The sequence below is a fragment of the Rutilus rutilus genome, assembly GCF_951802725.1.
Source record: "Rutilus rutilus genome assembly, chromosome: 5".
NCBI classification, from domain to species: domain Eukaryota; kingdom Metazoa; phylum Chordata; class Actinopteri; order Cypriniformes; family Leuciscidae; genus Rutilus; species Rutilus rutilus.
The window spans coordinates 33,350,819-33,363,690 of NC_140213.1; the positions used below are offsets into that span (position 1 = coordinate 33,350,819).

The 12,872-nt window shown below is 37.6% G+C and overlaps 1 protein-coding gene across 1 annotated transcript in view; it reads left to right on the top strand.

Moving 5' to 3' along the window:
• Positions 1 to 12,127, top strand: part of sema3ab (sema domain, immunoglobulin domain (Ig), short basic domain, secreted, (semaphorin) 3Ab) — a 76,705-nt gene extending 64,578 nt beyond the window's left edge. Inside the window, exons 13-18 of the mRNA XM_084409677.1 lie at positions 17 to 108; positions 346 to 387; positions 1,491 to 1,648; positions 4,060 to 4,127; positions 6,667 to 6,812; positions 8,897 to 12,127. Coding sequence (XP_084265803.1) covers positions 17 to 108; positions 346 to 387; positions 1,491 to 1,648; positions 4,060 to 4,127; positions 6,667 to 6,812; positions 8,897 to 9,367 — 977 coding nt within the window. The 3' untranslated portion in view covers positions 9,368 to 12,127. The remainder of the gene's footprint in view (positions 1 to 16; positions 109 to 345; positions 388 to 1,490; positions 1,649 to 4,059; positions 4,128 to 6,666; positions 6,813 to 8,896) is intronic.
• Positions 12,128 to 12,872: the final 745 nt, after the last annotated feature.

Genomic DNA, 12,872 nt, shown 5'->3' on the forward strand with positions numbered 1-12,872 from the left:
TATTTTTCTACCATAGACATGGGCACAGTTCTTAAGGTGGTTTCCATCCCTAGAGGAACATGGCATGACCTTGAGGAAGTCCTGTTGGAAGAGATGACTGTGTTCAGAGTGGGTTTATAGAGTATTTTATACAGATTTATTTCTAATAGGTTTAATATTAGTATTGCTTTTCTTAGAAAACAATATACTGTACATTCTGCACTGTAATGTTTCCCCACCAAAACACTCTAAAGGCACTATTTATAGACTTTTATCAATTTTCCCCTTGTTCATTCTGAGAAATATTTTGTAATAATTTGGTGATAAACAATATGAAGTACATAAAAAAACAACATCTTTTTACAGGAACCAACAGCCATTACTGCAATGGAACTCTCCACAAAGCAGGTATGTATTATTAGAACTTCAATCAACTCATCCCTTAATGTAATAAAGGTGGTGAAAGCAGCTCTTTATAAGTGGCGGCATTGAACATGATTCTATTAGGCAAGTCTGAGCAACATAATTGGTTTGATAGGTGAAGTGCAGGAAACAGAGTGAATCTAAAATAGCCTAAAATACTTTATAGTACACAGGTGCGGATGGATGGATGGATAGATGGATAGATGGATAGATAGATGGATAGATGGATGGATGGATGGATGGATGGATGGATGGATGGATGGATGGATGGATGGATGGATGGATGGATGGATAGATGGATAGATAGATAGATAGATAGATAGATAGATAGATAGATAGATAGATAGATAGATAGATAGATAGATAGATAGATAGATAGATAGATAGATAGACTAATTGATTGACTGACTGACAGACTGATTGATTGATTGATTGACTAATTGATTGATTGAACAAAATGGGTGATAGATCATGATTTATGCATGGAAACCATTTACTCACATAGGTCAGGTGACCTCCAGAGAGCAGAACTATAGCTTTGCTTGCTTTTTTTGTTTTGTTTTTAAAAAGAGTGAACTGATCAGCTAAGATAGCACTGGGTGTTTTGTAGGAAAATTACCATGCCACACTGCATTTTGTTGACAGAGGTGATATAGACCAACCAGATTTATCATGTACCAAAAAACCCCAACACAGCTTTCAGTCTTAGGCTGGGTCACATATACACACACACACGTTGCTTGGCTTCAATCAACATTACGCAGAACAGGGTCTGCTGTCACAGTCACTCACAGAACACGGCAACATAAGGTATTGCCATTAGAGGCCACACATACACACACTGTCACTCACACCAGCTGTTTTTTTACACTCAGGACTGCAGCGTGAGCTCTCCTTTAGACGGTGTGAATAATCAAACAGACACTGAGAGGTTATCTGAAGCGATACATTATTAAAAACCTGCGTACAAGCCCAGAGAAAGTTCCCGTATCCTCAGTGAATCCTCAGCTATCACACCAGCACAGACCATAAAAACTTTGCCGTCATTGTTTCAGGGATGTCTCAATCGCTCTGCTCTATCTTTACAGCAACAACTCTATCTTGGATCCACCATTGGGGTTTCTCAGATGCCTCTGCATCGCTGTGATGTGTACGGGAAGGCCTGCGCCGAGTGCTGTCTGGCACGTGATCCTTACTGTGCCTGGGACGGCTCACAATGTTCCCGATACTTCCCAACTGCTAAGAGGTACAGTGACGAACACAGAAACACTACAAAGTTGACCTAAGATGAAAAGATGCTCCTTTCCACTGAGTTTTGTGCTGTTGTTTTTTTTACAATGAGCATCTGAATTCCTTTCAAATTGCTAATATACTTTATACCAAAAGCTACTCTTTTTTGTCTCAATTAAGTTTTTTTAGTTAACATTTAGTTTAAGTTAGGTTTTAGTTATGGCATGCTATGTTTAGGCTGCATCTCAAAGCACAACATGCAACACAGCACTGCAAACTTAAAGGAGTATTTGACAGTGTTATTTTAGTAATATTTATTTACTATTTTAGTATTTATTAATATTTTGAATTAGCTTTTTGTTTGGGGTTTTAGTTTTCATTTTCATTTTATTTTAGGTTTCAATTAAAATTAAATAAATTAGAGACAACCATTTTTAAAAACAGTTTTAGTTAACAATACTCAATGTCAAATAACAATGTCATTTACTCACACTCATATCATTACAAACCTATATGATTGTCTTCCATGGAACAGAAAACGAGATTTTTTAGTAATGTCTGAGCTGCATAGTCTATATATAATGAAAATAAAATATCTTGACTAGGGACTGGCACAAAAAAGTACATAAGAAGTACCAAAAAAGTTGTCTATATGACTTCTGCACTACATTCCAAGGGCCCTATTTTAACGATCTGAAACGCAAGTATCAAGCGCGAAATACAAGTAACTTTGTGGGCGGGTCTTGGGCGCTGTTGCTATTATACCGGCGGGATAAATGACTCTTGCGCCCGACGCAAATCAAAAATGGGTTGGTCTGAAGTAGATTAATTATTCATAGGTGTGGTTTGGGCGTAACGTGAAATAAACCAATCAGAGTGACATCTCACATTCCCTTTAAGAGCAAGCACGCTCGTTCCATGGCGGATTGCTATTATAACGGCTGATTTGCCAGGCGCACGCCAGGAGCGGTTCACAGCCGAGGAGACCGACGTTCTCATCAGGGCCGTAAAAGACAGAGAAGTGACATTGTATGGGGATGGGATAAACCCACCCAAATTAGCTTCGGATAAACAGGCGTATAATATTTTGGGTAAATGTGTAAGCTAGATGTATGCCTATTTTTTCACATCTTCATGGACACAACAATGAATTCCCTCGTGTGGTAATATTTTTCCTTGTAATAATGTATGGTTTTCTAAAAATGAGAACTGCTGCGTCTGTGTGTAGATGAGATAAACAAAGTGCATGCGCCCTTAAAATAGCATATGAATAACATGCGCAACACGCCACTGACTTTAGACTAGGTTTTTCCTGGTCAGTGGCGGAATTGTTTTCTAAACCTGCAAAATAGCACCAGGGAACGTTTGCGCCGGAACACGCCGCCTCTTTGCGCTGAATCGCCCCCGGGAGCGCAAATGCATTTCCTAGTTTACCAACGTGCGTCTGTGGAGGGAAAAGTCCGCTGTGCGCGGGTGCAAAATAGGAATGATACATGCGTCGGTGTACAAAGTCAATTGCGCTGGGTGCAAGATAAGGCCCCAAGTCTTCTTAAGCCATATAATATGTTTGTGGAAGGAAAAAAACAATATTATAGAAGTTTCTCTGCAAATACTGACTTGAATTTCTGTATTTCTGAATGTGAATGTCTTAGCATGTGTTGCATGCACTATATTTGTGATTCTTGCTGTATTTTTAATATAGAACTTTAACAGCAGAGTTATTTTATTAATATTTATATACAATTTTAGTTATTTTTCTTTTTTTCCCTTTTTTGGGTAAACTTAACCTCAATTGTACCAGTATATTCTTCCCAATTAACCAAATATAGAACATTAGAAGTTTTGATAGCACTTTTCGCAATACATATCACCTCATATTTGACGACTTGAACTTTTTTGAGGTGTCCATCAAAGCCTCATTGGACTTCCCAGCTGTCCATTGTAGAAACTCATCTCCTTTGGGCTTTCAAAAGCAAGCACACCCCCTACTTAATATTTTATCTTCAATTTCAACAAGAACATTACGGGTCTCACATTTACGGTCCATGTCATGTTGCAGTAGCAAGTAATACGTTTGTGGACGAGGTTCTCTGAGAGGTTCTTTGTGCACTACTGGTGCTGAAAATGCCTCACATATTGGCAGCATTACCGAGTTGCCTCAAAGGTACATTCAGTGCAAGACGTCTCAGGACATATATTGCATGATACCTCTTTTCATAAGGTTAAAGACTAAACAGCACAGAGCTAAAACAGGTTCCATTTCAGACACACTTATGCTCATGTAGAGCTGTGTTTGATTTACTTCGAGCATAACAAAGTGAGAGCTTTTCTGCGAGACAGATGTGTGTGGGAGTGGATATGTGAGTTTCAGTGCGCTCACACTCACCTGGCCTCTCTAATTCTCTGCTGTGTGATGTATGCTTGCAGGAGAACGAGGCGTCAGGATATCAGGAACGGAGACCCTCTGACTCAGTGTTCAGATCTGCAACACCACGGTAAATACCAGCAAATATCAGATCGTGTTTATAATGTGTCCAACAACACACTGTTACTGTAGGTTAACAATCACAAATCTAGACATATACAATCTAGAACTTTATTCTAGGTCTCTACTTGATAACTAGATTTATATACAGTACCGTTTTAAATTTGGGATTAGTAAGATGTGATAATATTAACTATTATTTACAAAGAATGCATTAAAAGGGACAGTAAATGCATTTATACTGTTACAAAAGGTATCTTTTTCAAACAAATGCTGTTTTCTTGAAATTTCCATTCATCAAAAGAATCATATATATATATACTGTATATATAGCCTACATACATAGGCTACATACATACATACAGTATATATCACGGTTTTCACAAATATAGTTTTCAACATTTATAACAATAATAAGACATTTTTCTTGAACAGCAATTCGTATTAGCATATAATAATGATTTCTGAAGGATCATGTGACACTGAAGACTGGAGTAATGATGCTGAAAATTCAGCTTTGCCATCAGGAATAAATTACATTTTAAATATATTCAAATTAGAAAAACGTTTTTTATTATTTTAATAATATTTAAGAATATTAAATTAACTTATTTTTTTTTAAAAGGTTATGTTACATTTCACATTATAAAGCGGTTAGTTCCCGTCCTTGATTCTGATTGGTCAATAGGTGTTTTATTTAGCTTCACCCAACAGTTCTATCTATCACACAACACCCCTAGCAACCACTCTTAGCAACGTGAACATGTTTGTTCTCATTGAAATTGTTCATTGAAGCTTATAGAGTATTGTGAGAGATAGAGTAAGCGAATGTACCTGCATTTACAGTAAATATAGCACTTTCCTTCAGGTCAGTCCTATCTTCGTAATACAAAATCAGTTTGAATGTCTGCTATGATATATTGTCCTTTTAAGGGGTTTTCCCGTGCCCCAGTCATTTTGTGTATTTCTTCTCTGTGTTCACAAGTGTCAGTCCTTTCAATATAAAAGTCTTCTCTACTGACAGACTCACTCATAAAGACAGTCTTTGCCGCCATCTAATGGTGACATAATGTAACTTCTGCTGCTGTTGTCAGGGACTATTTATTTCCAGCGGAAGGAAGGCTTTTAGTGATTTTACTTCATAGGATACAGTACAGCCTCTCATACCTTATTTCTTACATATTATTGTTTTTACAGTACTTTATAACAAGCCTTGGTGAGCATAAGAGTCTTCTTTCAAACACACAAAAAAATCGCATAGACCCCAAACTCTTGTGTAGGCTACTAGTCATTTAGCAAATGATTTAATACAAAGTGCCAAAACACCTATAACAGGGACAATTCACTTGCTCAAGGTCACAATGTTGATGGGCTCATATCTCACTTCGTATGGGGCTCAAACCAACAACCTTCTGTTTGCCAGTCATGCATGACATGCAACATCATTTGTTGGTTTTGGAATAGCATTTATATCAAACAATAGCCCTAATTCTATCCTAGAAAATTCTATCCTAAAAAAACGAAAGAAAATCTGATTGGTTGATAGGTATTGTTGGTCCAGGACAAACAAGGATGTTGATCCAAAAACACAGCCTTAATACTTAACTTTATGTTAAGCCTGATAACAAGAAGGCAGTCAGGGCACATTAACAGGGCGTCATACTTTTAAAATAAAACTCAGGATGTGCGGGGGTAACGAAAATTTAGAAAAAGGCAGAGGAGATAATTGTAACTGTGCATAACAGTGTTTTAATAAAAGCCTTGCATATGTGCCGTGCATTCCAGGTTTGTGTTTAATTAAAGCTTTTGAAATGAAACGAGGCCTAAAAAGTCAATACCACTACGTTAATGACACATGTCTAACTGCTGAGAAACGTTTCACAGCTGTTGCAAAAATACAGGCTTTAGAACATGCACTTATGCACATACACGCAGATATACGCTATAGCGTTCAAAAGTTTGGGGTCTGTATGATTTCTGAATGTTTGTAATGTAAACCTTAATGTATATATTTTGTCAATATCTTTACTGTCACTTTTTAACAATTCACTCTTGTTGAATAAAGGTATTCATTTCTTTTTAAAATAAAATAAAAAAATCTTACAGAGCCCAAACTTTTGAATGGTAGACCACACACAGATTTCCTGTGTCGGAGTTCTGATCTAACACACCTCATTACAGTGACACCACTAACCCACAGCACTGCACTCTGACATTTCATAGTCCAGACTTAAAATAATGGTAGAAGAAAATTAAAGGCAGAGGAATAGATGCCACTTAACACAACAAGTGATATTCTCTCTCTCTCTCTCCCTCTCTCTCTCTCTCTCTCTCTCTCTCTCTCTCTCTCGCTTGGACTCGAAACACACTGAGAGATATAACGCTGTGATACAGACATGCTGGGTGTGATTTTGTAGTGTGATTATAGCATATGGTCTGAACTATCAGTTTGTATTCTCGCTGCAGGATGTCCTGTCTGTCCTGTCTCAGAATCAAGATTTCTCACTTCTTTCTGTGTTTCTGTGTTGTTTCCTCATCTATCTGAGCAGATGAGGCAGATGGCGAGAGAGATTTGCTGGATAGGGTGGTATATGGGGTTGAGAACAGCAGCTCTTTTCTGGAGTGCAGTCCTAAATCCCAGCGAGCCCTTATTTACTGGCAGTTTCAGAGACACGGAGAGGACCGCAAACAAGAGGTATGTTCTGTTGTGTAAACGGTTGAGTCCACAAGTAAAAGCCAAAGTATGAGACCACAAGAAAAAATGCAAAGTAAAAAGTTGAACACATTTTTTCCCCCTCTTTTACTTAAAAGATAGCAGCACAAGCCCGATGGTCATGATCTCCAGCATGATTTGATAATGATAAAAATAGCATCATGTGCTTTACTGGGAGCAATAACATCTGACCCTGTGGAAGAGTTCACATGATTAATGTTACATATGTGCTGGTTCAATTCATAGTTGGTTATTTATTTGTTTATTTACCAACCAAAATATTTGACCAATATTATGCCAAACATATATATTACCAACAAAAACATATGACCAATGTCATATGACAAATTTGTATGTCTGAACAAAAAAAATCACACTAAATCTGACATTTTCAATTTTCAACATGGACGTCCAGACATAAATTTGAGTTTTGCAATGTTAAATAAGAGGTCATAATTCATGCAAGCTTCAATCAATCTTACTCAAAATTCCTCAAAATTGTGGAAAAAGTATAAAAAGTATTATATATATACATATATAAAATATTTGTTTATACTTTTATAATATAAATAAACATAAAAGTGTAAAAAGAAAAATGTGTATATATCTACACTCACCTAAAGTATTATTAGGAACACCTGTTCAATTTCTCATTAATGCAATTATCTAATCAACCAATCACATGGCAGTTGCTTCAATGCATTTAGGGGTGTGGTCCTGGTCAAGACAATCTCCTGAACTCCAAACTGAATGTCAGAATGGGAAAGAAAGGTGATTTTGAGCGTGGCATGGTTGTTGGTGCCAGACGGGCCGGTCTGAGTATTTCACAATCTGCTCAGTTACTGGGATTTTCACGCACAACCATTTCTAGGGTTTACAAAGAATGGTGTGAAAAGGGAAAAACATCCAGTATGCGGCAGTCCTGTGGGCGAAAATGCCTTGTTGATGCTAGAGGACAGAGGAGAATGGGCCGACTGATTCAAGCTGATAGAAGAGCAACTTTGACTGAAATAACCACTCGTTACAACGAGGTATGCAGCAAAGCATTTGTGAAGCCACAACACGCACAACCTTGAGGCGGATGGGCTACAACAGCAGAAGACCCCACCGGGTACCACTCATCTCCACTACAAATAGGAAAAAGAGGCTACAATTTGCACAAGCTCACCAAAATTGGACAGTTGAAGACTGGAAAAATGTTGCCTGGTCTGATGAGTCTCGATTTCTGTTGAGACATTCAGATGGTAGAGTCAGAATTTGGCGTAAACAGAATGAGAACATGGATCCATCATGCCTTGTTACCACTGTGCAGGCTGGTGGTGGTGGTGTAATGGTGTGGGGGATGTTTTCTTGGCATACTTTAGGCCCCTTAGTGCCAATTGGGCATCGTTTAAATGCCACGGCCTACCTGAGCATTGTTTCTGACCTTGTCCATCCCTTTATGACCACCATGTACCCATCCTCTGATGGCTACTTCCAGCAGGATAATGCACCATGTCACAAAGCTCGAATCATTTCAAATTGGTTTCTTGAACATGACAATGAGTTCACTGTACTAAAATGGCCCCCACAGTCACCAGATCTCAACCCAATAGAGCATCTTTTTGGATGTGGTGGAACGGGAGCTTCGTGCCCTGGATGTGCATCCCACAAATCTCCATCAACTGCAAGATGCTATCCTATCAATATGGGCCAACATTTCTAAAGAATGCTTTCAGCACCTTGTTGAATCAATGCCACGTAGAATTAAGGCAGTTCTGAAGGCGAAAGGGGATCAAACACAGTATTAGTATGGTGTTCCTAATAATCCTTTAGGTGAGTGTGTATATACAGTGTATATATATATATATAAATACTTTTTATACTTTTTTATTCTTTTAACTTTTATAATTTTATTTTTAACACATAAAAACAATCATATTAGACTAGAAAATTGAATCACTTTGGTTTATGGGGTGAATGCAGCCAAAAATGCTGAAACTGTTGTTGTCAATAATGTTTACAGTACTCAGCATGTGATTTGATCCATATGTCTCTGTGTGTGTTTTAAAAAAAATTTTTTTTAGATAAAGTCAGATGACCGGGTGTTGGGCACAGAACAGGGTCTGTTGATCCGAACCCTCCATCAGATGGATTCGGGTGTGTATTACTGCCACGCTGTCGAGCACGGCTTCATCCAGACCCTCCTCCGCCTCACCCTCAACGTCATTCCCTCAGAACACCTGGACGATCTCCTGCACCGAGACACGCCGGACAGCAACGATCCGGCCAAGGGCAAGATGTGGTACCGCGACTTCCTCTCCCTCATCAACCCGCCGAGCCCGAACAGCGTCGACCAGCTCTGCGAACAGGTTTGGAAGAGAGAACGGAAACAGCGCAGGCAGAAAGCTAATCTGATGCACGGCAGCCAATCACACTCGAGCCAGCTCCTCCACTCAAGCCAATCACACGCCAGTAAGTGGAAGCTGCTACAGGAAAACAAGAAAGGACGCAACCGCAGGACCCACGAGATGCAGCGGGTACCCCGCAGTGTGTGACCTGGACGCCAAATAAAGGATGCGGAAATCCAACAGACTTCTAATGTTCCACAGACATAACGCTGAGACTGAAGACAGGAAGGGCGGAATTCCACTTCCTGTATTGTGTGTGCGAAAGAGATTTACTTGTGAACCAGAGCACATCTTCATTCACGCCTACAGTACGTATTGAGACTCAAACCCTGAGAGGATGTAATGTGATGCTAACAGATACTGAACTACCTGTAAATATGACAAAAATATAATGTGAGACAGGTTTCAGTCTGTATAAAAAACCTGTTTCATTTTATGAGGGACACAACATGGATGCTGAAAGACCCCTGTTTAACCTCCATTTAGCTGAAGCACAATCCCAGTGCATTCTGGGTAATGAACTTGTCAGTAATATTATGTGTATAGAGTGTGTTGACCTTAACATATACTGTATATCTTTGTATCAGAAATGTAGGCCCTTCTGTTTATGTACATGTACATATCCATTAATTAAGGTATTGCTTCGTTATGGTTTATTCTTCTTTTCCTCCCCGCATTTTCTATTTTGATCTGCTGCAAAAGCAATGCCTCAGCAAATCCATTAATGGGGCGGTGTTGTTCCTCTGAATAAGCTCTTCCTGACAAGAAAACCAACAAAAATCTTTTCTGCTATTTTTTTAGATTAATATTTAATTTTGTACTGTGCCAGAGTATATCTAAAATATTACATAATAGTTTTATTTTATTATTTGTTGTCCTCGTTGTAAACCACTGCATTGTGAGGGTATACAAACCCTCTTCGCTAACCTTTTCTCCTTAGTTATTTGTTGACTTGATTTCATCTATGTTCACATTCACGTTTATATAAAACCATTGTGGTCGAGTATGTGAAATATGGTGGCATTTATTAAGGAGTACTGCCATTATGATCATTTTTGTCATGTTTGTTGCACATATTTTGGGACTATTGGTTTTCACTACATTTACAAAAGACAAACACAAATCATTTACGAAAGACCAATCTACACTACCACTATGGAGAGTATGCAGGATGTGTTTTCAGCTGAAGAGTAATTCTTTTGATTGCATAACTGTATTATTATATTTTATTGATGGCCTTTGTAACCGCTAAAGAAATACAGGTTTAGATTTAAATTTTTAAAATCCATTCTTTTTATGTGACACTCAAGCCCATATTTGAAGTCAACATGGTCACTATGTCCACGACCCATTTTGCTACTATAATGTGACATTTCTGAATGAAACGGCATATTTTTTTATGAATTTTATTCCCAGGGAATTAATTGAATAATGAAAAGTAGGTGTTCCCTACTATATAATATATATATATATATATACTGTAGTCCATAAGATATTCCAAGAAAAAATAAAACATTTGTTTTTGTAAACTCTCATCAAAACTCGACATTTATTCATGTGACAAAAGCATAAGACTGGACCAATGTATGGCATAATTTTTTTCAATCCGCCTCAATTTAGGATAAAAAAAAATAAAAAATTAATGTTCAAATAAGTCTCTAAAAAATTATATTTTAATTTAAGTATGAATTGCATATTGTGTATGTATCTATGCATGTATATGTATATTATTAAAACATTATTTATTAGACTTAATATCTAATATATACATATATTCATATATGAAGAGTTCAGATGCAAAAGCCTCTAAGTGCCATCTGAAATTTTCTTCTAGAATAGTCATTTTGATCAAGCTCGTATATTTAAGTTCAGTAATTTCACTTAAATGGCAATGCAAAGTACCTATTAATTGTCATTTAAGTGAAATGACTTAATTTAAATATACAAGCTTTATAAAAATGATCATTCTATAAGAAAATTTCAGATGGCACTTAGAGGATTTTGCATCTGAACTCTTCATATGTGTGTGTGTGTGTGTGTGTGTGCATGCCTTAGAGATGCATTTTGATGAGAGATAACAAAAACTAATTTCATTTTCTTTGGAACAATTTATGGACTGATTAAGTAAATCGGAAGTAAATAATTTTGATTTAATGTTGACTTTAAATATGAAAGGGCAAGGGAGGACAAATGTACAACTGTTATATAATATACTGCGTCTGTCCCTCAGCTGAGGAAAGGACAGCTGTGTTCCTAAAACTGCTGAGATCAGAGACAGAACACAGCATGGGACAAGGCTCCTGGACTCCTTGAGAAGTCCTACTTTCACATCTCACTGAATTAGTTTTAGCAAGACGTTTTTGTTGAGGCCATGCGCACAGCACACATGTATCTGAATGTAGCTGTGAACTTATAGACTATGAAAAAATGGTCCAAAATATATGCCACTGTGTACAAACTGCATGTGAATTTACAGCACCACTCACTTCTATACTCGTTTACAGTAGCTGTTCTTGTTAATGAGTGATTTGTCTGGCGTTGGATTCCAGGTGGTGCTTCAACATATTCTGCTATTCATGACAGATGGTGTTATCTACAGGCATGACTTCTGCCTGATAAACTCTCTCCCATTGTAGCTAAATATATAACTAACAGGAAACCGCTGTAAGCTAAAGGATTTCAAATGCAAAACTTAAAAGTATGAACTCGATTGGTCGGCTCTGTTTGGATGGACCTTGGGCAGAAAAGGACACCGGCCTTGCTTAGACTTTCGCAGGGACTTTTTTGAACTGGAAATGGGGGACAAAGACATGAAAATGCTGCTGTAAATTATTCATTTCTGGCATGCATTCTGCTGTTGAAATAAATGTCTCTTCTAAAGAACCTGTTTAAGAGGGGTGGACAGCTGGATGAGTTTGTGTTTCTGATTGCCTTGGCAGTGCTGTTATGTTCCAGGTCCTCTGACCGCTGCACCTGGGCCCAGGGAATATTTCTCACTGTCTTATGTTATTTGTCTTTCCTCATGCTGGAGTTCAGTGGGTTCTCAACCATGAAACTTGTAATACTGCTGAGAAAAGCAAAATTCTCAGGGTGAAATAACTGACACATGATAATCCATATCTATCTATCTATCTATCTATCTATCTATCTATCTATCTATCTATCTATCTATCTAAATAAGATGTGTATACAAGTAAAATACATACATTTACATTTCCGTGTTAAGTCTAGGAGAGAGTTAATAATTACTTGTTTGTTTGAACCTACATTGGAAATTAAAAGTAAAAATAAGATGCGGAAAGCTTATTAGTAAATTGACCAATCAGAATTGATATTTAAATGAAATCACCAAAAAAAAAAAAAAAGCACTCGAAAAACAGCAAAATGGGGGCAGGATTAAATGCGGAGAATTCCGTATTAATAACCAATCATCATCAGAAATAAAAATGTCTTACCAATCATCTTTAATTACCCATGCATGTTCATGGCGCACGCACGCTACAGGAGCACAGAGGAAAGATTGTTGCTAAAATATCTATGATAACCAAAGTGTTGGATGAACACGTGAACAATTTTATGACATGTTCTTTGTCATAACGAAGGAGTGCGGATGGTGGTTATCTACACAGATAAGTAGAAGTTAGATGGAATG